General features: G+C 47.4%; 1 protein-coding gene and 1 long non-coding RNA gene across 18 annotated transcripts in view; one reads left to right on the top strand and one right to left on the bottom strand.

The window, feature by feature from the left end:
• LOC148128484 (vomeronasal type-2 receptor 26-like) overlaps positions 1 to 27,066 on the bottom strand; it is a 102,833-nt gene that overhangs the window by 10,466 nt on the left and 65,301 nt on the right. Inside the window, exons 5-11 of one of the 17 annotated variants that reach the window (XM_087948971.1) lie at positions 20,177 to 20,302; positions 12,420 to 12,472; positions 11,689 to 11,909; positions 7,742 to 7,963; positions 6,832 to 7,076; positions 6,114 to 6,402; positions 2,164 to 2,958 (exon numbers count right to left, since the gene is read on the bottom strand). In XM_087948971.1, the coding sequence (XP_087805097.1) occupies positions 2,164 to 2,958; positions 6,114 to 6,402; positions 6,832 to 7,046 (1,299 nt within the window). In that variant the 5' untranslated portion in view covers positions 7,047 to 7,076; positions 7,742 to 7,963; positions 11,689 to 11,909; positions 12,420 to 12,472; positions 20,177 to 20,302. Of the gene's footprint in view, positions 1 to 2,163; positions 2,959 to 6,113; positions 6,403 to 6,831; positions 7,077 to 7,741; positions 7,964 to 11,688; positions 12,979 to 20,176; positions 20,303 to 23,408; positions 23,559 to 27,066 lie in introns of those variants that run through there. The other 16 variants (XM_087948967.1, XM_087948972.1, XM_087948973.1 and 13 more) reach the window with 16 other exon arrangements.
• On the top strand, positions 241 to 27,066 carry LOC148128485 (uncharacterized). The gene is made up of 2 exons (XR_015746371.1): positions 241 to 342; positions 26,999 to 27,066. It is a non-coding gene; the product is annotated as an uncharacterized LOC148128485 (long non-coding RNA).

The following is a 27,066-nucleotide window of genomic DNA, read 5'->3' as shown; positions in this document are numbered from 1 at the left end:
ATGCCTGCAGGAGCCCCTCAGGCCAGCTGAGCCGGGAGCCGCCATTCCCAGGCGTCTACACTCCCGTGCTTGGTCGACGCCTCTTTACCTTGCCTGAAGCAGCTGGCCCTGCCCCTCACCCTCCCCTCCCTCACCTGGCCTGAGAAGGTAAGGGGGACGGTGGGGAATAGCAAAGAGGCCGGGTCCCTATCTTCCCCTCTCTCTCCCCCACTCTCTGTGTCTGTGTGTGTGTGTGTGTGTGAGAGAGAGAGAGAGAGAGAGAGCAGGGGGCGGGACAAGAGAAGAAAGAAAGAAAGAAAGAGCAAGAAAGAAAGAGGGAGAGAAAGAGAGAAAGAAAGAGAGGTAGAATGGAGAAAGCGAATGAGATATATGGATGGATAGATAAATACATGGAAAGAGGGAGGGAGGGAGAGAGAAAAAAAGGAGAGGAAGGAAGGACACAAACCCTGGCTTCAGAAGACTCTTTGAACAGCACAGCAATCTAGGGCTGGCCTGCAAGGGATCTCAGAGGTCATCTAGTCCAACCCCCTGCTCCAGCAGGAGATCCTTACAGAATCAAAGAATAGCAGGGTTAGAAAGCTCTGAGTGTGTGTCTCTGTGTGTTTGTGTGTGTGTGTGCATGTGTGTATGTGTGTTTGTGTTTATGGTTGTCAAAACTCCAAAAACTGGTCAAGGAGCTCTGGGGAGATCAGTCATAAATTAGAACATTTGCTAAGCAACCAGCCATTAAGCGAGGACCAATTGTGTTTGGTTTGGCAGTCACATGCCCTCCTGGCCAAGCCCATTCAGTCACATGGCCACCAAGCCACGCCCATCTGGTCAGGTGACCACCAAGCCATGCCCACAAATTCAAGCCATGCCCACAGAACCAGTAGTAAAAAAAATTGAATCCCACCAGTGAGTTCACAGCCTGCTATGCGGCATCTCCTATCAGGACTCAGGGATTCACTTTGTGACGCCTCTCCTAATAAAATATCTGGGAAATACCGAACTCTTTTACATTGAACTGCGGTTATCAGATCAGTAGGAAGGAGTTTCTCTGAATGGGGCCAAATTCTGTTCTGCCGTAATGCAAAATTATGTATTTATTTATTTAGGACATTTATATTGCCACATATTCGCACATGACTCAGCATTAGGCAGACTCTAACTGCCCATTGACTGTCGTTTATTTTTATTTTTCTCCATTATTATTATTATTAATTATAATGCTGGTCTCTGACTGTACTAAAAGTGGACTGGATGAAGGAGGAAGCTGTGTTGGAGACATTTGCCATCTTGAGTTATTTGTAAATAAATACATGTTTATGAAAACAATCTCAAAATCGTACTTGACTGCAACCTGAATCTGAGTCTTGAGAGAAGACAAGGAGGAGATTATGAGAGCAGCTTCTCCAACTTACAAAATCTCTCAGTTGGACAAGGGAGGATTCAAGACTCTTCCAAGGACTGAAAGAGTTGTTGGGAGTAGTTAAAACCCTTCTCATTCCTAGGAAAATAAAATATGTGAGGATATACTGAAAAGGGAGAATATATTTTCCCTAAAAAGAAAAGTAGAAACTCAGAGAGCCTGAAAGTCAGCCCCCCTCCCACCTTTGCTAATGGACCATTACTCTGGCCTAGGCCACTCTATTTTACATAACAAAGATCTACTCCAGGTAAAGCTATATAGGAATTGCCCAAAGCCCTTTCATTACGTCACCATCCAGCCAGGCTCAACCAAGCCTGGGACTCAGGACAGCCTACAGAGTTGCCCCTGCATGGCCCCATGGGAGCCTGACAACCAATCAGAATACAAGCTCAAATTCAAATCCCAACAGAGGGGATAAAACAGTTGCACTCTCAGCATCTCAGCCCTTCTTTCCTCAACCAAGGCATGTGCTCCTGTCCACCATTAAACCATCTTCCAAGCAGTCACCATGTTTCCAGCGTCTTTCTTCCCCACTTGGAACTGAACCCAGAAGGAGATTAATTCCAACAGAGGCTAGACAGAAACTTCAGATCTGCTCCCTGTTATTCTGGAGCGTCAGACAGGAGCAATTAGATGGTGCAAATCTCTTGACCTTTTGCAGCACAAGAAGGTTGAGATGTTCCTCTCCTCTCCTTTGGGTTCCTTCTCCAAAAGGATCTCAGATTAATGGATCCCTATCGGGACCCCCATACCTGCCACGGCTGCAGCCTCAGAGCCCCCAACCTCTTTTCTCCCTCCTTCCTTCCCCTCCTCGATCTGGAGGAATAAGCGGCATTCATGGCCTGGGCCAGAGTCTGAATGATACGGTACCACTGACGGTTAGTAATGATCCGCTTCCTGTTTCTTTTCTCCTGGGTCTCCAGTGGGGCTTTCTGGGTGCATCTTCTGCGGCCTTTGACAGAAAAGACGTGCTTGGAAAGGGAACAGCGAAAATAATGATCTTGAAACGGATCTTCCACAAAGAAATGGGATTCAAAGGCAGCATCTGTTGGCCTTGTTTTTATCAGATAACCAAAACTCGAAATACTATGGATGTATTTGAGAGGTATGTGCTTATTTATTGTATACAGTGCAAAATTTGTGAGGATCCAGACTTTCCCTTCAATGGGTCCTGGCAAATGCATAAGTGCTTCATGGAAAGGAAAAATTCTGATCCAGATGGAAATAAATTCTATAAAGTGGACAAAGACGTTGATTTGTCTCCACTTAGAGAGGGCCTCCCTGAGGGGTGCTGTTTGTCCAGTTGTTGTGAATCGTTGTGATATAACCACACAAATTCCATTCCTGACAAGCATCGGAGGGAAAGTCCTCATGAAATTATCTCCATTTTCTGTGTCTGAAGCAAAGAGACCAATCAGGGTCCATCTGAAATGGAGGAGCAGCTGGACAATTGCTGGGTAATGGAATCCTTCTTTGGGGAGCATCTGGTGGAAAAAAGGGGATCGCCTTTTATCACTCAGAGCCTCTGAAGGACTTCTAGCAGTGATCTGAAAAAGTAATGAAGAATGCTGTGTTATAACGTGGTCCAGATCAACTCCAAAATATTACTTATTGACAAACCCATTTTTTTAATGAATATATAAGAATAGTTTGTTCCTTAGTCACAGTTTAAAATATTTAAGACAGAATATTAACAAGATTGTCTATAAAAATGGAATGCAAAATCGATAACTTCCGGTTTGCTAGCCTTCGGCGGCGGCAGGTATTTGCCACTGTGCGATCCCTGCTGCGTTCACCGCCAAGTTCCCCCGATCCATTTGGATCTGGGGGATACAGCTGCCCTGTAGAGGCAGCGGAAGATAGGGGGGATCCGGCAAGGGGTTTGGGGGTGCCGCAAACCCCCTCCCCAGCCGGCTAAACTCCCTTTTCCCGAGGCGGAGGAATGGCGGTCAGCAATGGCCGCCACGAAGAAAGCTGCAGCCGGGTAAGCAAGTGCAGGAGGGAGAAAGCTGAAAGAAAAGTGAAAGTTGCTTCTAACTGGGACAAGACGGGAGAAAGTGATTTGGAACCTTGAAAGCTGTTAAGTATCTATTGTTCCTTGCGAGAGTTACAAGCTGCGAATACCTTAAAGGGAAAAGTTGTTTTTTTTTTGTTCGACTCTCCTTTTTAAAGTGACAGCGGGGGAAAAAAAATCCTTTTGGCTGTGAGTGGGAAGGGAGAGTGAAAACAAAATCTGAGCAAAATTTGAAAATAAGGAGAAGATTGCCTAGAATTGCAAAGAGTTTAAAAACTTCCAAAAAATATATTTGAAAAGGATTTGTGATTACTTTAACCCCAGAAAGAGAAAGTCAAGAAGAAGAAGGTATCTAAAAGAAACAGTCTGTTTGGATTGTTTGGTGATTTTGGAACCTTTGGAAATTACTTCTGATTAAATCATCTGGGTGGTTGTTTGAAAAAACCTTTTCTCTACACAATGGCATCATCTATGGATGAATTGGAACTTATATATCAAAAATTTGAAAGAGAAAAACAAGGAGGGGAAGATGGACTTGGCACTATTTTCCAATACTTAGAAATGGCGATTTATATTTATGTGAAGCAGAATGAGGATAATGGGGACAAAGAAGAAGAAGAAGCCATCTTTGATGAGAAAAGGACTTTGATTGGAGAAGGGAAAAAGCGGAGGTCTTTAAGATCTGGAAAAACAGCCCAAAAAGAGAAGAATAAGGTGAAAAAGGGACATTATGTTAAGAAACAACAGAAAGGGGGAAAGCAGAATAAAAGGGAGTGGGGAGACAAGGGGTTAAAGAGGACAAGGAGAAGAAGAAGCAAGGGAGAAAGGAAGGGATGAGAAGCCTTAATGGTGGGGAGCAAGATATTAAGAAGCAAAAGTTTTTCAGAGATAATGGATAAGTCTTATTGTTAATGGGATTCTAGAAAGGTACATAAGATTGCATTTTTATATCTGTATTTAGAAGTAATTATAGAAAATTAAAAATAATATGTAGTTTAAAATGTGATAAAATATTTAACATAAACAAGTGAAATTTTTGTTAAGAAAAAGGGAGTACTGTAATGAAATATGATCCAAGATTGTGATGGGGGGGGGGGGGTAATAATCGTGGAAAGCATAAGTGTTCCCACAAAGGCATGATATTCAATTGAAATGGATAAAATGTTTAAGATATAAATGATTGTTAATATTAATAATTAGAAGATGGTATATTAGCAAACCTTTTGTGAAATGAGATTTGAAGTAGAAGAAGGAGGAACATTTCAATGAAATATTGAGCTATAATATGTGATGTGGGGGGGGAATAATTTTGAAAAATAGGGCTCTCATAAAAGCATGTGATTTAATTGAAAAGTAATGAGTTAAACATCTAAGATATGAATGAATATCAATATTAATGAATAGATTTGTATTATTTTTGATAATATAGTATAATTTTAGAATGTACCAGACAGAATCCCAATGTATGTTATGTATTTTATATTAAGTACTATAAATATAGGGGAAAAGGATAAAGGCATCATACTCCATATAGTGTATAGGAGAAGTACTTCTTTTTTTTTTTTTAAAGAAGAAAAATAAATGATTGGCTGGAATAGAACAGACAAAGAATAATAAATATTACGATATGAATTGAGAGGAGATAAAAAAAATTAAAAAAAAATAAAATTGAGAAAATTTAAAGGAGAGGAGAAGTTATATAGAAAATTGAAAATGTTAAGAAGATATGAAATGGTATGTAAAATGAATATGAAATTGAACTTGTGTCTGTACCAAGAGTTTTAACCCGGGACTAAGCAACTTTCAGAAAAGAGATTTTTTATACTTTTATGTTTTGTGTTTATGTGTATTTATGTATTGTTTGTCTTGAAAAATAAAACTTGTTTTTAAAAAAAATGGAATGCAAAATCATATTAAACAAAAAAAATACAATAAAAAATACAATGTAAATATTCTGTGTCACCCATACAATTCCAACAATTAGATTCAAATTGGCAGATGTTAGATAAAATGTCTGGATCTAAGATATAGGGCTGTATTATATGCTATTTTTGAGTACTAAAACCTCTTTCTCAGCTTCTATATCCCAAATTCTTTGTGAAGCAATTTTTCGGCTTCTTCTCTAGATGTACAAGAGCACAACTGCTAACAGAAATTGACAGTTGTACAATCCAATAAGTGTTTAATTGAAATTTTGTCTTTTTAGGGACTATGTCTGTTTCATCACTTTAATTTTAACCCAATAATTATATACCCTGAATTTATACAAAGCAGAAATTGTGTAAATTAACAATTATCTATGAGGGCAGGAGCTGAACTCCTTTTATCCATCTCAAAGATACTCTTCTTGGTCTGAATATTTTTTATACATAGACAGGACTATTGCCAACTTGATTCCAATTGGATAAGACAGATATGATTGATATGTGAAAATGAACATGCTAATGGAGGACCTCAAAACCTGGATAGTTTTTCAATAGTAGAATATTCAGTAGAATATCCTCTAGGGACCTTATGGCTCTTCAGGTCTTTAATGGTCAATTTGAAGATGAACATAATAGACTAAAACATCGTTGAGATGTTCCCTAATATTCTGAAAAGCTGCTCTTGAATTCTATGAAGATACTGGATCTGTTGTTCATCCCCACCACCCCACTCACCTTACCAGATAGAGAAAAACACACAAACCTGTGGGACTTTGTAGGTGCCTACAAACGTTGACATCTGGATGGAGATGTCCCTGGCAGCTGCATCAATCAGAGCCAGGAGGTTCTCCTTCCTCCCACAGCCATAGTTGGGGACATTGGATTCTCCAGTGGAAAGAATGTCCAGCAAGGCATCTGAAGTGCGTAAAGTGCTTATATAGTTGTCATGGATGTTGCAACCAAGTGTGAGATTGTGCAGGAGCTGGGAATTCTTGCTGACCATTTGAATAGAAAAGATTGATTCTAGGGTATCTGTTAGAGCAGAACTCTTCCTATTGAAAAACAATATTCATGTTATTATATTCAATAGCAACAACAAATGTTTTTAAAATATATAATCCTTCACAAACCTACTAAGCCTTAGGCCAACATTGATCCAAATCGAATGATCAATGATGCAAATGAGAGAGGCAACTGTTTCAGTCACTACTTAAACAAAGGTCATTATTCAAGTGATGAACTCAGGAATGAACTGAGAAAGGAAAATCATCTGGATTTCATTCAGGTTTTTTAAAAACTCCATCTTTGGATTTTACTCTCTTCCACAAAGTAAGGCAAAAAAGGGAAGCCATGGAAATCAAAATCATTCAGGAAATTAGACAGGTCCTGAGGTACAAAAATAAGTGACATAAGAAGAAAAGAAGGAGAGTGTTAGAATTGCACATGGAGGGGGTGCAACTCCATCACCCTGCATGACTTACCAAGGAGAAGGTATGGAAGGAGGGCTGTTGAAAGGCCACATTATAGGCAACACATATGTTTCACTTGTGACCACACCAATGAGATGGTCCCCAGGCCTGTAAAAGCTCCATGGATTGTACCCATCCTGGTGCTCCAAACTCAATGGGCATTTCCTTCTCAGCTTCCCACAGACTGATGGAGACACCAGCAGCAGCAGAAGCAGGAGGTCCATCATTCATGGCATTAATCAATCCACTTCCTGTTTCTAACACAAATAACAGGAACAGTTGGAAAAATTCAAAGACTCTGAGAAGTGCCAGTGGCTTTCCTGATCTAAACAGAGAATCACTCAGTGTCAGGCTGTGCTCCTTCTAAACCCCAAGAAAGAAATACTCAGACTCCATGGTGTAGAGCAGAATTATTCTTTTACTGGAAATTGAATGGTAGCAACAGAATCAATTCTGAAACTGAGATATTGGCGGGTAAAATGCATATACAAAGGGATAGAATTGCTCCCCCTCTCCAAAGATCAAATGATTCTTCCAATTAAAACTTCTGAATAGGATCATGTGGTCATCTCCAGGTGATGATGAGGCTACTGTCAGTGACCTTGACATATTTTGATAAAAGTTCGCAGCTGCGCAGAAAAAGGAGAGAGGCTAGCGAAGAAATGGAAAGTTAAAACAAAGAATCCCCTCCCTTTCTTAACCCAGCAAAGGAATGCAAAACACCTCCTGCCTTCTTCCCTCCAAGATTCCCCCCCTCCCACCGTTTCATGACAGCCGAAAGAGAGGTAAAGAGCATAGCAACAAATAAGCCATAATTAGGGGCCGAAGATATCTTGATAGTTAGGGGTGAATATATCTTGAGGCTGACACTCAGTTTCATCTGCAAAGGAGAGAAAGGTGCAATCAAGAGCAGAGCCTGTACCTGTCCCAAAACTTGGTCCCAGAGAGCTTCACCCAAGGAATTTATCCTTTTCTGATATAAGATCCTTTTCATGTGGCTTCAATTTGATGTCTACATCGAAGTCTAAAACTGGAGATATAGCATCACAGGTCTCAAAGGCCCAGATGGTCATAGTTACAGTGAGAAGCAACTTCTCCTCTTGGGATCCTGAACTTTTTCTGGGCTCCATCTGCAGAGGAGAGGCTGGAATAAACCATGTTAGTAAAAATTACAGATATACCCCTGGGGTCACTGTTTTGTTGTGGTTGTGGTCCTTCCTTCCTGTCAGGGCAAGTCCAGAAAGTGATGCTGGGGTAGAGAATTCAGCACCCAGGGAATTGACTTCTGCTGTCCTTCAACATGGCCTCTTGTCTCCAGAGATTGCTGGGGAAGGTCACCCAGAGCTATGGAGTTTGGTGCCTCTTCTAAGTTAATGCCATTTAACTGTAGTGTTGCCTGTCTTCTAATGACAATCGGCACCCTTGAACTCTGCCCCAGGTTAAGAGTAGACCCTGTTTGGAATTCTGTTTTATGTCATAATCCCATATATTGATCTTAATTGCAGCCGGTTTTAAAATTGCTTGTACCTGAAATGAAATTTCATTTCCCATCTTTTTTAGCAATATTAATTTTGAGATTAAAGCTCATTAAGAAGCAGGAAAGTGACAACTTGTGGACTAGATCATTGTGTACATAGGGAGAAAATTATAGAATGGATGAAATTTTTTATTTTTATTTTCTTGTCATTCCTGTGTGATCTTACCATGTTCCTATAATGCACCAAGATTCTTTTTATTTTGATTTTGCTTAGTTTTTTAAATAAAGAATGGACTGTAAGTTCTTCAGGTGCTATGCATTAAGCTCTCTCTCTCTCTCTCTCTCTCTCTCTCTCTCTCTCTATCTATCTATCTATCTATCTATCTATCTATCTATCTATCTATCTATCTATCTATCTACCCATCCATCCATCCATCCATCCATCCATCTTACTATCGATATTTATATCTCTATATCTATCTATCTATCTATCTATCTATCTATCTATCTATCTATCTATCTATCTATCTATCTATCTATCTATCTATCTATCTATCTATCTATCTATCTATCTATCTATCTATCTACCGTGTTTCTCATATAATAAGGCCGGGTCTTATTTTTTTTGAGCCCAAAAAATGGCTAGGCCGTCTTTTCGGGGGACTTAATTTCCCCCTTGCATCTTCAGGTGGGCGGCGACGGCTTGGATGTTGATCTCGGTGTTGGTGGGGCACTTCGTATCGGGGTCAACGCAGGCAGCACCATATCCGGGTGCGCAACAAAAGTACTTCCTAACGGCAAGCCCCCCACCATTCCCCCATTTCGCATGTTTTAATATAGGCCTTAATTTGGAGGGAGGGGCTTAATTTCATTTCATGCCCATAAAACATGCTGGGACTTCCTATTGGGGGAGGCCGTATTGTTGGAGAAACAGGGTATCTATCTATCTATCTATCTATCTATCTATCTATCTATCTATCTATCTACCTATCTATCAATAATTAGAAGTAGAATTATATACATATTTATATATACTAGCATCAATATATAGTAAAACCACAGACAGTAGAATACATATAACCAGGGGTGGGATTCTACTAGTTCAGACCGGTTCTATAGAACCAGTTGTTATGATTCTCCGTAGTTCGGAGAACCGGTAAATTGGGACTCTGGCTGGCCCCGCCCCTCTCTGCCCAATTCTCCTCTGCCTGTCAGTCCTTATCAGCTAGCTATCTCTATCTCTATTTATCCATCCATATCTATCTAACTATCATCTATCTATCTATCTATCTATCTATCTATCTATCTATCTATCTATCTATCTATCTATCTATCTATCTATCTATCTATCTACCTACCTATCTACCTACCTACCGTGTTTTTCACAAAATAAGGCCAGGCCTTATTTTATTTTTTTTACACCCGAATAAATGGCTAATCCGTATTTTCGGGGATGATTCCCCCACCTAGAGGGGCCCATATGCACATACCTCTCCATGAGGCTGTTTCTATCGGCTGACAAAAGCTCCCCCAAAGGACGAGTCCCCAGCCGCTGGGCGAGTCATGGCTGCCCGTGTCCCCTCGCCATTAGGCAGTGTCTTTTGGGCGATGGAAGCTCCCCAAGGGCAGTCACCAGCCACTTCAATCAGTCGGTAGAAGTGGTCTCGGGCAAGCGCCCACACACACTCTCCTCGCCGGAAGGCCGCTTCTATCAGCCGATCAAAGTGGCCAGTGACTGCCCTTGGGGAGCTTCCATCGCCCGAGAGACACTGCCTAAAGGCGAGGGGACACGGGCAGCCACGCCTCGTCCGAAGTGGCTGGGGACTCTGCCTTCGGGAGCTTCTATCGGCTGATGTTCTGTCGGTAGATTGGGGTATTCTAGCCTAGGCTACCTGCAGGGCACTCCTAAAGGCAAGTTTTCTCCCCACCCACCTCGCCCTTCCCCCATTTCTCTTCACCTCGTGTAGTTCTAACGAACGATGTGAGAAATGGAGGGAACTGCATAGGCCTAAATTTTAGGGGTGGCGCTTAATTTCACCTCATGCCTAGAAATCATGCTGGGCCTATTGGTGGAGGCCCTATTGTTGGAGAAACACAGTATCTATCTATCTATCTATCTATCTATCTATCTATCTATCTATCTATCTATCTATCTATCCATCTATATTATCTCTATCTATCTATCTCTATCTATCATCAATCTATATCTACCCATCCATATCTATCTATCTATCTATCTATCTATCTATCTATCTATCTATCTATCTATCTATCTATCTATCTATCTATCTATCTATCTATCTATCTAAATATCTACCCATCCATCCATCCATCCATCCAATTTACTGGCCACCCATCTTATCACAGGGAAACCCTACAAAGATGGCGGTGATGCCCACAGTGTGGTGGATGGTGCAACCTGATTTCTAGCGACAGGATTTCTGGAGATCTGGTGGCTCTTCCTCTGTTGTGGGGATCTTCTATTGGGGGGAGGGACCCTCTGACCTTCCCAATTTCTGGGGCTGAGACTTTCTATCCCAAAAAGGGTGCTGTTGGAACTCCTTTGTTCCTGGTTTATTGGCATCCATTGTTCAGGGAGGATGTTTCTTCACTGGGGAGACATTAATATGGACTTCTTGGCCCAGAAGGGGAACCGGGGGTTGAGTGGGAGGGGGAACTGAAGGGACAGGCAGGCCCACCCTGGCAGGGAGGAGCAGAGGAAGGCCCGTATCCCAGGTCCACCGCTTGGAAGTTCTCCCCCTGAACCTCCCTCAGATTCTGCTCTCAGGGCCTGCAGACCAGATCCTGGGTGGCTCCGGGTTCAAGCTGTGGCTTTTCAGGGCCAGGTTGATGTGCAATGAGACTCTCTTCTCCTCCAGGAGGTTCCCAGCCATGTCTGACCGAAGCCGGGTGAGGCCCAGAGGGGAGGAAGCCCACCCCAACTTCTGGGTTTGTCCCAGGGAGACCCCAGAGGAGGGAGGAGGGGGCTATGGTCATCCAGGGTTTCTCACCGGCCTTGAGGAGGCTCCATGTGGACCTCTGGCTTCTCTCAGGGGGGCTGCAAGGACCCCGGCCTGGTCAAGCATGTTGTGTGAACGGGGTCCTCGCCAGAAGAAAAGGGTCCCCAATACAGGTAGTCCTCAACTTATGACCACAACTGAGCCCAACATTTCTGTTGTTAAGTGAGACATCCATCAAGTGAGTTTTGCCCCATTTGATGGCCTTTCTTGCCACAGTCATTAAATGAATCATTGCAGTTGATAAGTTAGGAACCCGGTCATTAAGTGAATTTGGCTTCCCCATTGACTTTGCTTGTCAGAAGGTCGTAAAAGGGGATCACAATGGCCCTGGGACGTTGGTGCCATTATAAACATGAAACTGTGGCCAAGCACCTGAATTCTGATCCCTGCATTTGATGCTGCAAAGGTCATTAATTGTGAAAAATGGTCCTAAGTTCCATTTCTCAGTGCGGTTGTAACTTGGATCGGTCACTAAATGAATGGTTGGGAGTCGAGGCCTGCCTGTGTATCTCCTCTTGATCAGCTTCTCTTCCAGGAATTCATCTTCTTCCGAGTTCCCATCATCCACTGACTACTCGGCCAAATGGTTCAACCTCGGGAAACAAACCATGGTTAAGAGGTGTGGAAAGGGAACTTCACGAGGACAGTGGTGTCACCCAAGCAGGAAAAGCCCAAAGGGAACATCAGGCCAGCCATAAAACAAACTTGCATAGGAAAAGGAATCAAATAAAAGGTATTAAAGAAGCCCCTTAGACAAAAGCCCAAATAATTAAGAAAAGTAGGGAAAGAAAGAAAAGAAAACCCTTACAAACACAAGACATGCCAAATCAGCAAAACAAACAGACAAAAGGCACAAAATATATTACAAAGGAGACAGACAGGAGATTGCCACAAAACAAATATAAGAAACCATTAAGCTAAAAAAGATTAGGACGAAACCGATAAAACAATCAAACCACCCCGCAAAGTTTGCCTTCCGCACCCCGCGGAGTTTACCCTCTGGCGGGAAGAAAGACAACCCCTGACAGGATTTAAAACATTAAGAAATACAAACACAAGCACTCACACAAAAGGAGAAAAGGGTATAAAAATCAGGGACTTACCATTCGAAGGTAGCTAGCCCAGGAACGCAGACTTCTTGCTATCTCTCGCCTTCCTGAAAAATAAAAAGATCCAGCTTTCAAGCAGTTGTCCGTATCCTTGCGCCGGAGCTCTCCCAGCAGGAAAATCGAATCCTCAGAAGAAAGGCATTTTGACAGCCTTTCAACAGAGGTGCAAATGTGAATGCGGCCACTGGGGAAGAGACCGGGTTCAGAGGGTCATGTGGATCCCACCAGAGTCAGTTGGGTGGCTGGGGCTTCAATCCGGGGGGGGGGGGGGCTGAGTTCCAGTCCTGCCTGGGGAGCCAAGCCAGCTAGGAGGCTCTGGGCCAGCCGCTCTCTCGGAGTCCTGGGAAAGAGGCAATGGCAATGGCTTCTGAGCAGCCTGGCCAAGATATCTGGGCCAGCTTTCCCTGGGGGCTTCCAGACAACCTTCCCACCCATCTGGCCAAGGCTGAGGGGCCTCTCTGGGCCTGGCTTCCTCCTCACCGGTCAAGCAGCCTCCAAAGGGCTGGATTCGGAGAGGGTTTGGCAGGGGACTGTGCTGTGAGGAGGGGGCACGCAGGGGTCCTGCAGGGCCAGGGGGTCTGCAGTGGGTCTGCCCCTCCCCAGTGAGGGCAGGGAGGGAGGGGGCAGGGGAGAGGGAGGCAGGGGAGCCCCTCCCATCTGGTCTGGGCAGCTCAGGTGCTATCAAAAAGCCCACCTCTGAGGGAAGAGCCTTCCTTGGGATTGGCTGGGAGAGCGGCTCTGGCATCACAGATGGGGAAAGGTGGAGCTCCCAGGTGAGCCCTGGGCACCTGCAGGCCAGGTGGGGCTGGTGGGGTCCAGGGGGGAGGGGAGGTCAGCCTGGGGCCCTGCTGCCAATTTCTCCCTGGGCCAGCCAGGGGCTTCTTCCTCCTCCTGCTCTGGGAAGTGGGGCGCCCCTGGGGGGCTCCTCTGGCCTTGCTGGGCAGGGTGGGGGGATCTGCCCTATGGGGGCCCAGGGCAGGGGGGGGAGCGAATGGGGTGAGGGTCCCCAGGTTGCATCTCTTGCCAGGATCCGAGTCTGGTGTGCCAGCTTTGCACCTGGCAGGTGGGGGCTGCTGTTCCCCCAGGTGTGAAGCCCACCAGCTACTGGTCCTGGCCAAAAGGAAGGGCCGAGGCTGGAGGAGAGTCTCTTGATCCTTTCAGAAGACAGGAAATGGCCTTCCGGGCGGCAGGAGACCCCAAAATCAGGGAGGTCAGACTGAATCCCCGGTGCTCTGGGGCCTCCCCTGAATGTCCAGCTCATTTCCCTCAGAACCCCGAAGGGGCTTCCAGGCCGTTTCTTTCCCAGGGAGGCAGAGGAGGAAGATGGATGGATGGAGGGAAAAGAGGCAGGAGGGGAATCGGGTGGAAGGAGGAGGAGGAGGAAGAGGAGGCCGGGAGAAACTTCCCTGCAGCTCTGCCAGGACTTATCAGGGAATCCTCCTCTTCCCTCCCTCCTGTGACGGTTTCGCTCTTTCCTGGCAGAGGGTCCTTCAATGCCACAGTGGCACTGAGATAGGTGACTTAGGGCCCCTTTCCACACTGGCGGCCCTGGCAGCCTCCCTGGGATCCCAGGATTTACATTTAGACAACTGTCTCACACATATGATGGCCACAATGTCCCGGGGTGTGTGTCGCATGATCCCCTTTTGCGAGCAAAGTCAGTGGAGAAGCTGGATGCGCCTAAGAACCGTCTGGCTGACTTAACATCTGCAGTGATTCGCTTAGCAAACAGGGCCAGAAATGTCATAAAGTGGGTCAAAACTCATTTAACAACCATCTCCCCCAGCAACACGAGTGTTGGGCTCCATGGCGAGGACTTCCTGCCTTGTCTGTGTGGAGGTCTCAGGGCTGCCTTTTGAGGCTGCCTCAAGGGCTTCTCCAGGCTGCCCTGCGTTGGGCGCCCCACCTCTCTTCTTGCCAGGCCCCCCAAGAAAGAGGTTGGGGGGTGCCTGGAGGCCCCAGGTCTTCTGGTTGTGGGGATGCGGCACTTATAGTGGGCTCTGCGGCCCCTTCGGCCTCCCCACCTCCGAGGCTCTGAAGGTGCCCTTGGGGGTCCCTGTGTCCCAGGTCTCCAGTCGTTGGGAGGTTTCACTCCCATGCACCCCTTGGCCCAGGAGGGAGAACTGGGGGTCTGAGACAGGAGGGGGAGGGAGGAGATGGGGGCAGGGGGCAGGAAGCGCCAGCCACCCAGGGCAGCCCCATCGCCCAGAGCAGGAGGAGGAGGATCCCTGCAGGCTGGGAGAGGAGGAGAGGCTCCCACCCAGGTGGCCCAGGGGGGAAGGGGAGCTCCAGAGCCAGAGAGGGAGGCAGAACTGGCCGGGCTTCTCCCCAGCCGCCTCCTCGGGTGGTTTCCTGGCTGTGTGGCTGGGAAGGCCGCCCCCCGTGGTGGTCCAGACCCTCCTTAGGGACCTCCAGGTGGGATGAACCCTCCACCTTCCCAGGGAGGCCATTCCATGCCTGCAGGTCTCTGCAGGTCCTGGCTGGTCTTTTTCCCCCTCTTGGAGACCCCTGGAGAACTGGGCTCATGGCAGGCGATTCAAGGAGGGAAGAGCTCAGTCTTGGATTCAGGAAGTGCCACTCAGAAAGTGTCACCTTAGATATCCCCCCCCCCCCAAGGTTGCTTTCTTGGGGTGGGTGGATGCTTTCCAGGTGACAAAGGTCTAATGGAGGAATGCCAGTCGTCTTCATTGGCAAGTGTGGGATGAAGGGCAACAGGCACCAGCGGTTCTGATCAAGCTGGCTAACAAGATGCCCCCGAGGAGGTTTCCTCCACTGGAAACGACCCCCTCAACTCCTGAATTTGGCCACCCGGTTCTGTTCTGGACATTGGATCCCTCCCCACTTTTAAGCAATGGCTTTGATGAGAGGAGGGAGGGAAGGAATCTTAGAATTTAAGAGGGATTTCTAATACCAGAGAAGACCGAAGGGGCCATTCAGGCCTTGGATTTTGGGTGCGTCCATGAAGCTGCCTGGGTCAAAAGGGATTAAAATGAGGATTTATTTGAAATTGTCCACCTGGAAATGGACTGAAATGAGTCTTGCAGGACTGATCTGTCCCCTTTTGAAAGAAACCTCTCAAGGGGGAAAGGGGCCATGAGAGCAGGAGGGCCAGAGCCTGAAATTATGCAGGGACAATCAAGGCCTAAATCTTAGGCCAAGCCAGGAATTCTCCATATTCAGGGCTTCCTGGCTCAGGACAGGACATAATTCTGCGTTATTCCTTGTATTTTTCCATTCACTGGACTGGTTTCCAAGGTGGCAGCTGGAAAACTCCCTGGGGAGCCAAGAGGGAGGAAGAAATAAATCCCCCGCCTTTCCCTTCATCATAGGGGGGAAGAGGCTCCTCTGCAGGGCTGGGAATGAGCCCATCAACAAGGACTCGGCTCCAAGTTTCAGAGCTCCAGATTTGGACATTCATCTGTGGGAAGCAAATATGCTTTTCTTGCTGAAAGGAAACAAGGCTGAGATGTGGTGATGAAAGAAGGAGCAATCCTGGCTAGTTCATGCCCAGGTTTCCTGCCCTCCTGAAAGGGCTCCCTGCAGATGGAGACCCTCAGTGGGCTCAGGGTCCCTTCCCAGAGAGCCAACCCTCCCCCGGGTCTCAGGCTGTGTCTTCTCTACGCTTTTCTGGGGCACATTGGGCCATTTGGGGGGGAGTCAAGGGCCCACCCAACCCCCAAAATGGGGGAGGCAAGTGGGGGGCGGTCCCAAAGCAGCAGCTGCATCAGACCGAAACAATCCCCAAAATTGGAAGTTGCAGCCTGGGAATGAAAACCAACCTGATAGCAACCTGTCCGTCCATGAAGGTCCTGCAGTGAATATGGGAGACAACCTTCCTTCCTCCCTGGACCTTCCCCTCATCCACCCAGGGTCCCCACCCAAATCACCCCGGATAAAAAGACCCTGGTTGCAACTGGAGCCATGTGGGATCTCCTGCTTGGCCAGGACACAGAGGGTGCAATGGCTCAATGGGTGGCCTTTCTTTTTGCCCATCTTCAAGGAGGTTAATACCTCCAACCCTGCACCTGTGTGAGGCTGGGGGGGGGTCTCCTCTCCTCCTCACCCCACCCCATTCCGCTGCTTTCCTGGCTGGGGGCTGGAGGGTCCCCTCGCTCTGGCAAAACCCCCAGGGGCCTCAGGCAACAGAGTGAGGCTCCCTGGAAGCAGCAACCCAGGAGAGGCAGCCGGTTGCCAGGATGGCGGCTGGCTTTGCCCCATCCGATCTGATTCCCGGTGGTCCTGGGGGCCTTGGGAGGAGATCCCGGGGGTCCCTCTTGGAAGGAAGCCAGGGGGAAGGGGAAAGGCTGGGAGGGGCAGCCTTTCCTCCTTGGGGCTGCGAGAGAGGCCAGGGGTCCTGGCAAGGCTCTCTCCCCAGAGGAGGAGGACCAAGAATGTCAGCCTTTTCTCCGTGTTTTTATGGGGGGATTCAGGATGAAGTCGAGGCCTCTCCTGTCCCTCCAGCCGCCCCCTGAGGAGCAGGCCAGAAGCCCTCGATCCCCCATGGACCAGGGGAAGAGGCTGCCTTCAGAAGTGGGGGGGCTCTGTCCCTGGAGGTCTTCCAGGAAGGCCTGGACACTTTGCATGGAATGGTCTGGGGTCTCCTGCTTGGGCAGGGGGTTGAACTAGATGACCCCCAAGGTCCCTTCCGGCTCCATTCTGATGGGATCTTAAGGGCAGGAGCCTCTTTGTCAAAAATGGCTCTGAGGACAACATGGAGTCCTCCACTTACAAACATCTGTTTGATGACTGAAGTTACAACGGCACTCAGGAAAGTGACTTATGACCAGTCTTCACACTAACGACCATTCCAGCACCCCATGGTCACGTGACAAAAACTCAGGCGTGTATTTATGACACTTGCAGTACCTTGGGGTAATTGGGGTCACTGGAAGGCTTGCTTAATGACTGCATGATTTAACTAAACACCGCACTCATTTGCTTCACAACCGAGGCAAAAAAGTTGGTAAAATGAGACAGAACTTACTTAGCAACAAAAATTGTGGTCATAAGTGGAGGATTGCCTTTATTGCCTTATAGTTCCTTGAAATTTATCTCCAGAGACGTTCAGGATCTCTTAGTCAGAATATTCACCTTTCTTTTCCCCACTTCTGCTCGCTTCCAGGGAGCCTGAAGTAAAGTCCTTGCTAGGACTTATTTCTGGGGCTTCCGGGTCTCGAAGCACCCCCAGAGGACTGAGGTGAACCCCCAGGTGAAGCCTTCAAGGGTTGCACTGCTGGGCTTCCCACCTTGGAGAGAAAGTGAGAGAGAGAGAGACCCTCTTTCCTCTGGTGGAGTTTGAGACGCCCCCAAACTCCTGCTTGCAACTATTCACACGGTGCAGCCACAATGAGCCCAATTTCATCAGGATGCAGCCTGACTCTCCCGTGGGGCTTCTCCTCCTTCTGTATCTTCTGGACTCCGGTCTCAACTAGCTCAAGCATTGGGGAAAAGAACCGGCTTTAATCAGGGGATGGAGAGAGGATGGTGGATCTCATGGAGAAGCTTCTTTCACAGGGCAGGAGCAGCTATGGGAAAGGGGCGCTAACTAGGTCTTATTGGATGAGAACATCTAAGCAAGAGGACCTGGAGACCTCTGCCTTCTCTGGCTTGGTGGGATGGCCAATGGCTCTCATGGAGATTGTCAAACAACATAGTTGGAGCTTGGCTCCCACACAAGCCATCTTACCACTTTTCCTATTCATTCTCTCATAGATACACTTTTAGCTGCTGTCAGTATGACTAAGGTATCAAATTCATTGGCAATGGCTGAACAACAAATTCCTCTGAATGATTTTCAGAGTTCCCTTTAGCAAGATTTATTGAGATGGAGAGAGTTACAAGGATAACAATCGTTCAAACATTTCCCATTGAAAAATGTAGGCATGATTTTTTTTGATTCCTGCACACTATCTAAGTTGAAATAATTAGTGTCTACTTTGAAATAAAATGAAATTTTACAATTCTTTAAATGTCACAGTGTTATGTCTTATGTTTTTACATTTGTTCTGGCTGTAAGCTGCTCCTTTGTGTTCAGCTGTGGCCTCAGAAGGATAATGTAGCACTTGGGGATGAAGATGCAGCCCAGCAGACCAGCACTGGAGGCCAGGATGGAGAAGACCTGCACAGCCACCATGTGTTTCCCTTTGGTGCTCAGGTAGGTGGGCACAAAAGTCACCCAGACACTGCAGAAGACCAGCATGCTGAAGGTGATCAGCTTGGCTTCGTTGAAGGCCCCAGGCAGATTCCTTGCCAGGAAAGCCACCGTGAAGCAGATGGCAGCCAGGAAGCCCATGTAGCTGAGGGTGACGTAGAACATGACAACAGCCCCTTCATTGCATTGCAGGATGATCTCTCCAGGCTGGGAGTGGAGGTCAGAGTCAGGGAAGGGGGGGGAGAAACTCCCAGCCAGATGGAGCAGTTGAGCACTTGGACAGAAGAAGAAGAAAGGATAATGGAGTTGGCCAAGCTCTTTCCCAACCATCTCTTTGCTCGGTTTCCTGGTTTTGTGGCCAGGAAGGCCAGCACCACCATGATGGTTTTGGCCAAGAGAGAAGAAACAGCAACTGAGAAGATGATGCTGAAGACTATTTGTTGGAGAAGGCAGGTGGCTTTCTTTGGTTGACCAATGAAGAGAGAAGAAGACAAGAAGCAAAGCAGGAGGGAGACCAGGAGGATGTAGGAGAGGTCCCGGTTGTTGGCTTTGACAAGGGGAGTTTCACGGTATTTAATGAAGATAATTAAAACAAGGCTTGTGGTTAGGAAGAAGAGTAGGGCAAAAGAAACCAGGATGATGCCCAGAAGTTCTTCATAAGACAGGAAGGTTATAACTTTGGGGATACATTGGACTCTTTCTTTATTGGGGTATTTATCATCTGGACATTTGGTGCATTTTTCTGTATCTGAGAAAAAAAAAAAAACGTATTTCTTAGTCCTTTGCATTTCAAGATACATTGTAAGTTCTTTGGGAACAAGTGATTATCAGGAGCATTTTCCAGGATGGATTTCTTCATATCTCCAGTGATAGAAAATAAGTGTATCACTTTTTAAAAAATATAGCTACGGTATATTTTTGATAGGTTATGAAATTGAGGGAAGGTTTGGACTTGAAATATTTCCTTTGTAATGTTCAGAATATTGATAGGAACCTCCATTAGTAAGGGTAAATAATGAATCAATTAATCTTTCTAGAGAAACTTACCTGCCCGGTGGCAATTCTTGTCATACTTGCCTCAGAGGAGGCTGACGGATCAAGGGATTGCTCCAAACAATTTGGAATGGCCTTTGGAGCAGTGGTGATACGGGTGCAGCCAGAAACAGGCATAACTGTCCATGCCACCACATTGTGCATCTCGTATATCAGAAATACCTTTTCAGTGTTCCTCAAAGGGAACGCATGTAGACTGCACTGCAATCCTCCTTTCAGGAGGTGGACCTAAACCAATTCCTCGTGTTTCAAGGAACTCAGGTGTTCCTAGAGAAGTAAATGTGGAAGGAAGGACACATCCAAGCTAAAAAGAAGAAATATTTTCTCTGGCAGTAGTAAAGCTTGTCCAATCTGCCACAGCCACCTCTCTCTATCCAGCCCTTCCTTCACAGTCTTTTTGCTCTTCTGTTTAGATAAGAAATGGGGCATTTTGGAAATAAACCAGAAATCAGTTCAGCTTCAAAGTGTTTTTTAATTCATACTTTCATGACAATGCTCTGGATGGATCCAGTTCCACCAGGCCTTCCTTTCCTCTGGTGTCACCCACCTTTCTGAGTGGAGAAGGTCCCCTCCGGACAAGGAATGCAGTCGTAGCAGCAAACTGGCTCTCCTTCTCGAGCCCTCTTGACAAATCCAGGATGACAACTTTCCACACATTCAGATTGAGGAAAGACTGAGCAGAAAAAAATAAGATTGCAAAGGAAATATGTGGAAAATGGAGGTAAAAATGGATATTAGACAAGTTACTAGCCTCTGGTCTTCACTTAAGTAAGCAAAATCTCTCACTATTTCCAAATGGTTGGAGATATAACTTCTGGAAGATTCTTCCGTTAGTTCCTCTCTTTTGCTTTTGGCATCTCACATTGCAAAAAAAAAAAAAAAAAAAAGGACTTTATTAAATAGAAAAGTCTGGAGAGATGGAACCAGGGGTCAGATTCTACTGGTTCTGTCCAGTTCTATCGAACCAGTTGTTATGATTCTGCGCAGTTCAGAGAACCAGCAAATTGCACCACTGACTGGCCCCGCCCCTCTCTGCCTGCCCCTCCCCTCCGCTCCCAGTCAGTCCTTATCGTGCATCGCGGCACGCCTGCAGCCTGCTTTTGCCCACTCGCCAGTCCAGCCATTGCTGCATGCCTTCCGCTGTGGCCCTGCCTGATCTCCCTGGGTGAGTGAGGCTCTGCAAGCTCTGGGGCCCAGTCACCTACCTGCCACTGCCGGTCACCTTTACCCCCCCACCCACTTGCCTTTTGCTGCCACCACCCGCCGCCCTCACCCCCAGCAGGTAAGGCCCAGTATCTGTGGTGAATCCAGGCGGGGGGCGAGATGCAGACTGGTGGGGACCAGAGCTACATTTCGCTGTACTGGAAGACATGTGGAGAGGCTCGTGTTCTCCTACTGGGGACAGCTCCGGGTGGCAGAGATAAACTGGATTCAAGCGGGCTGCTTCTCTGCCGCCCAGAGCCACCCATTTCCCTATTGGAGGGGAAGTTGCTAACATTTTGCTGTGGCGGGAAAGACTCTCTTGCTTTCCCAGCAGCAGGAGAACATGAGCCTCTCCACATGTCCTCCGGTACAGTGAAATTTAGCTGGGATTCACCGCAGGTGCTGGGCCTTACCTGCTGGGGGTTAGGGGTCCAGGTGGCAGCAGCAAAAGGCAAGTGGGGTGGGGGGTAAAGGTGACCGGCAGCCCGGTCGTACCCATGTCGGCAACAGGTGTCGTCATTTCGAAGTTGAGGGAGAATTTGGAGAAAGAGATGGAGAGTCCTGCAGTGGCCGGCACAGGAGCGCCGTTGAGAAGCGGGGAAGTGGCCTTCTGGTGGTCCAACCTGGTGTTCAGGCTGGAGGCGAGCCACAGGAAGTCAGAGCACTGAGGGAAAGGGGAACTGCCAGGGGGAGCTACCCTCTCCGTGCCGAATTGAGACCATTTGGGGTAGTCCTAGGAATTGGGTGAGTCGAGGCGCAGCTCCTTGCCTTCTTAGCTCAGGGAATGGCCTTTTTCTGCAGGAGGAGGACTGCGGATGGGGGAGGTCTACCTGAGTGACTCCTCCGCCGTCTTCACCAGATTATTTGGACACTTACAAGCAAGCACAGCTAAAGGCACTGCTGTCACATGTCAGCCCAGACCTCACCCTGCGGCTCCGTAAAGCCAACACAAAGGAAGTGGGCGATCAGGTGAACCTGTGGTGCAATGCTCACTCGGATCTCGGCCGCTCCAGGTCATCCGACCTCAAAGCCCTTTAGGAGCGCCGTTCCCAGGTTTCTACTCGCCTGTGCTTGGTCGCCTCCTCTTCACCTTGCTGAAGCGGCTGGCCCTGCCCCTCCTCGCCTGGCCTAAGAAGGTGAGGGTGACGGGGGGGGATAGTGAAGCGGCCGGGTCCCTATCTTCCTGATTCTCTCTCCCACTCTGTATGTGTGTGTCTCCCTGAAAGCCGTGGCATGGCCAAGCCAGCAAGCTCTCCTTGGCGCTCTTCGCTACTTCTTCATTTCTTCTTTTTGGAATGCAGACTGGCTGAACAATGATCGCCAGGCCGGGTGGAAGCATCCTTGGGCTCCCTCTCTCCTCCTCCTCCTCCTCCTCCTCCTCCTCCTCCTCCTCCTCTCCTCTCCTCCTCCTCCTCCTCTCCTCCTCCTCCCTCCTCCTCTCTCCAACCGGCCGTTGTGGCAGGGCTGGGAGGGTGCATGCGCACGGGAGATGCTCCTCAAGCAAATGCCAAAACACAGCAAAACCAAGTATGGGGTGGATGGATGCTCACTTGAGGAGCGAGCATCTCCCCACACAACTGCACCCTCCTGATCCATCCACAGCTGCCGGGTGCAAGAGGAGGAGGAGGAGGAGGAGGGTCACCCGAATGGACGCTTCCACCGCAGTCTGGCAATCGTTGTTTAGCCAGTCTGGATTCGAAAAAGAAGAAATGAAAGAAGTAGCGAAGAGCGCCAAGGAGAGCTTGCTGGCTTGGCCATGCCGCGGCTTTCAGGGAGACACACACACACACACAGAGTGGGGGAGAGAGAGGGGAAGATAGGGACCCGGCCACTTCGCTATCCCCCACCGTCACCCTTACCTTCTCGCACTGCTCCATTTTGTGAACCACCTATGGTTTAGTATCTCCTTCAAACTGGTGAGAATCCCACAAGGGCTGGGGAATGTGTCACTAAGAGCTTCAGGTTTGTTTGCTCCTTGTGCCCAAACTAGCAAAGAAAAAAGGGAATTCTGTTGACCAGGGCCTGAATTCAGATGAATTTGAATCATGATTGGGTGGAGGTCCTTTTGGTCCCATTGGGAGAGAAGCTTCGTCCTGCTTGGGGAAAAGTGTCCCCTGAAAGGGCCGGTTCATAGTTGGGGAGGTTCTTAAAGAGACCAGACCTGGTCAGACTTATCCATGCCTCTCTTTACACACACACACACACACACACACACACACACACACAACACAAAGGGGAGGGAAGACAGGGAAAGAGGCAGAATGAGAGAGAGAAAGAGAGATACAGAGAGGGGGAAGAGAGAAAAAGAGAGGGAAAGAGTGAAATAGAGGGAATGAGAGAAGAGGAAGAGAGAGACAAGAAAGGAAAGAGAAAGAAATAAAAGAGAGAAAGGAAGCAAAAGGAGGAAAATGGATAGACAAAGAAAGGGAGAGATGGAAGGAGGGACAAAGAAAGAAAAAGAAAGAAAGAGATGGAGGAGGAGGAGAAAGTGAATGAGATATATGGATGGATAGATAAATACATGGAAGGAGGGAGGGAGAGAGAGAGAAAAAAGGAGAGGAAGGAAGGACACAAACCCTGGCTTCAGAAGACTCTTTGAAGCAGCACAGCAATCTAGGGCTGGGCTGCAAGGGATCTCGGAGGTCATCTAGTCCAACCCCTGCTCCAGCAGGAGATCCTTACAGAATCAAAGAATAGCAGGGTCAGAAGTCTGTGTGCATGTGTGTGTTTGTGTGTTTGTGTTTATGGTTGTCAAAACTCCAAAACCAGGTCAAGGAGCTCTGGGGAGATCAGTCATAAATTATAACACTTGCTAAGCAACTGGCCATTAAGCGAGGACCACTTGTATTTGGTTTGCCAGTCACATGGCCACCTGGCCATGCCCATCTGGTCACGTGACCATCAAGCCACACCCACAAATTAAGCCACTCCCACAGAACCGGTTGTTACAAAATTTGAATCCCACCCCTGGATGGAACTGAGAAAAGATTTCAGCATTAAGTGATAACCAGCCGGTTCCTTCTCATGACCCCATTAACACGCATTTCTCCCCTCTTCTCACACCCTTAATTTTAAGGTGTGATATCAGAACAATCTTGATAATTTCAGGTGAACTGAAAGCCTTGGAGCTGCTTCCTAGGAGCAGAAGGCCCATTGCTCCATCCCAGGGAGGGTGAAAGGGAGGCATGGAGAGCTCTGGCCAGGTCCGGCCTCCTTAAGAGCCTCCCAGATTATGGAGCTGCCCCTTCAGGGGACACTTTTCCCCAAGCAGGACGAGAAGAAGCTTCTTTCCTCCAATGGGGCCAAAAGGACCTCCGTCCACTCACGATTCAATCCCATCCGATACAGTCCAAGCCTGGATTCAGGCCCCGGTCAGCAGAATTGCCGCCTTCGTTGCTCTTCTGGGCACAAGGAGCAAACAACCAGAAGCTACTAGCGACACATTCCCCAGCCCTTGTGGGATTCTCACCCGTTTGATGGAGACCCTTAATTGTACGTGGTCCACAAAATGGAACAATCCGAAGCCTCCCAAGCAGCCTAAGGGAAAAAATCCGGTTTCTACTGCCCAGATTCAATTCTCGGTGAAGGTCAACCACCTTTGGGGAATAGCATCAGCCCTCTTGAAATGGGACCTCAGGCTTTGGAAAATGGAGAGAAGACACCAAACTTTCTCCTACCTTGTTGAGCAACTTTAGCCGTGAAAGAACATCTTTTCTGATATAAAAGTCTCTGTCTTTCAAAAATACGCCACAGTCTCTCTCCTGGGATCATCCCTGGGAAGAACCAAGAAGCCCCAAATGACAGATCTGCTGCTACCTCTCCATTTGGGTCCATGTACAATTCAATTCGAAATATTGACAAACTCATTCTTCTCCAGGAAAGGATGGAACTAGAATGGGAACATGCAGCAATTTTAAAAGCAGAAAACTTTGTTTCTTATCCCAGACGCTTTTTCAATATTTAATCTTTCTTCTGTAGTTGTCTAATTTACAGACATGCTTCATTAGGAAAATGGGTGTTACCACTATCTTACAAGTGAAGGGAAAAAGTTCACAAAAATTTGTCGATCATATTTTGACAATATAGATTTTGACAAAATATAGTTGAACAACAGAAAAAAGGAGATTTATGAACTCCCTGAAAGCAACAGGTTGGTTATCAGAAACACGGATTTGTCAAGAAGAAAATTGTCAGGGTGATCCTCTCCCAGGAAGCCCAGACAGGAAACCTGAGCTAGGCCCACTTCGCTGTAATGCTGCACTGACAGGATTTGGGGAGCCAGAAAGTACAAATCTCCCACCGACCCTTTTTTTATGCAGCTGTAGGTGTCCTCCTCTTATCTGCTTCTTCCCCAGGCAGAATCTCTCCTCCACCCCCAAAAGTCATTCCCTCCTATCACTGCCCTTTCTAAATGGGTTGTGGGAAAGGGGGGATATAACTTATGTGCTCTATGCAAGTCATCCTCACATATTATTTCATTTCCTAAATACATTATGAAATACTGCTGATATAACTCGATCTCAGGAAAGAGTAACAAACAATTTTGTGATGTGATCAGAAACCCAGTTAAGTGAGGGGTGGATGGTATGATAATTAAGTGGATAAAAACTGATTTAAAAATGGTACTCAAATAATCTTTAGTTTTTTTAATCTTTGTCATGAAAGTGGGAAGATACAACATTTTGTCGTTAAGTCATCAATTTTTCTATGTTGTCATTAATATAATAGGGTTGATAAATCGCTATTATACAAGATTTATAACAATTCTCAGGCAAATATACTTTTATGTTATTTAAACATTACCAACTTTCCAGAAAAATATTTATGATTTCCTCCTAGAAACAACTGTATGACTAAAAAGCAATAGAAAACTATCTGGGTTTTAGGATTTGATAAATTATAGTATCTCATACAAGAACATTAATGATGCACTGGATGAAGGATTGTGCCAAGCTTGATAAGTATGTAAGGGACCCAGTTTGGTCTACTGGTTAAGCCCCAAGTAGAAAGCAAGAGGATGTGAGTTCAAGTCCCGCCTTGGTCATGAAGCAGGCTGGGGGATTTGGGGCCAGTCTCTCAGCCCAACTCAACTCACAGGGTTGTTGTTGTGGGGAAAATGAACACACAACTACTCATTGGTACTCAGCCCCGTGGCTTCTGCAGGAAGGGCTTTTAAGGATGGGGGATGAGTTAGTGCACTTAGTGAACTCAAACAAGGTCTCAAAGATCTGGAAATCCAACAAGATGGGGCTGCTCTTCCCAAGAATGTTTATTTGAGCAGCCTTTAGAGCAACGAGATATTTATATCGAATAACCCTGCCAAGAGTCCAAAGGGAATTAACCTCCGAGAGCTGCAACGGAGTTCCCAGAGCCGTTTCAGGGGGCCGATACAAAGAAAGAGCGCCTGAGCTGAGACTGGGCCCCTGAGGACAAGGGGCCACTCGAACTGCAGCTCACGCAGAGGTGGTATTCAACCGGTTCTCACCGGCTCAGGTGAACCGGTGGTCACCCCTGGTTGGCCACACCCCGAACCGGGTCGCCCGCTTGTCCCAGTCGCTCTCCTAGCTTTCCCTACCACGTGGTGGCTGTGGTGCAGATCGGGCAGATGTCCCAGGGCTGTTGCACATGCGCACTGTGTGTGCAGCCGTGCGTGTGCTACTGATGCAGTGCGCATGTGGAGCAGCCCTGGGACATCTGCCTGCCTGCCCGCCCTCCCAGATTACGTTTTCTTACTTCCTCCCAGCGGATGCGCCTCTTCCAGCCCAGCCCGGCCCGGCCAGCCAGCAGGTGGGTGCACGGTTGTCCCGGGTCTTCTCGCCCCCTTGTCGCGATATGCCTGCAGGAGCCCCTCAGGCCAGCTGAGCCGGGAGCCGCCATTCCCAGGCTTCTACACTCCCGTGCTTGGTCGACGCCTCTTCACCTTGCCTGAAGCAGCTGGCCCTGCCCCTCACCCTCCCCTCCCTCGCCTGGCCTGAGAAGGGAAAGGGGACGGTGGGGGATAGCGAAGAGGCTGGGTCCCTATCTTCCCCTCTCTCTCCCTACTCTCTGTGTCTGTGTGTGTGTGTGTGTGTGAGAGAGAGAGAGAGAGAGAGAGGGGGGCAAGAGAAAGAAAGAAAGAAAGAAAGAAAGAAAGAGAGGAGAGAAAGAGAGAAAGAAAGAGAGAGAGAATGGAGAAAGTGAATGAGATATATGGATGGATAGATAAATACATGGAAGGAGGGAGGGAGGGAGGGA

Source organism: Notechis scutatus, unplaced genomic scaffold, assembly GCF_049901735.1.
Source record: "Notechis scutatus isolate UNSWTSFEM ecotype Mainland unplaced genomic scaffold, rNotScu1.2 NSCUSCF50, whole genome shotgun sequence".
Classification (NCBI taxonomy): Eukaryota; Metazoa; Chordata; class Lepidosauria; order Squamata; family Elapidae; genus Notechis; species Notechis scutatus.
The sequence above is the reverse complement of the archived record's forward strand: the minus strand, read 5'-3'. Positions and strand labels throughout refer to the sequence as shown.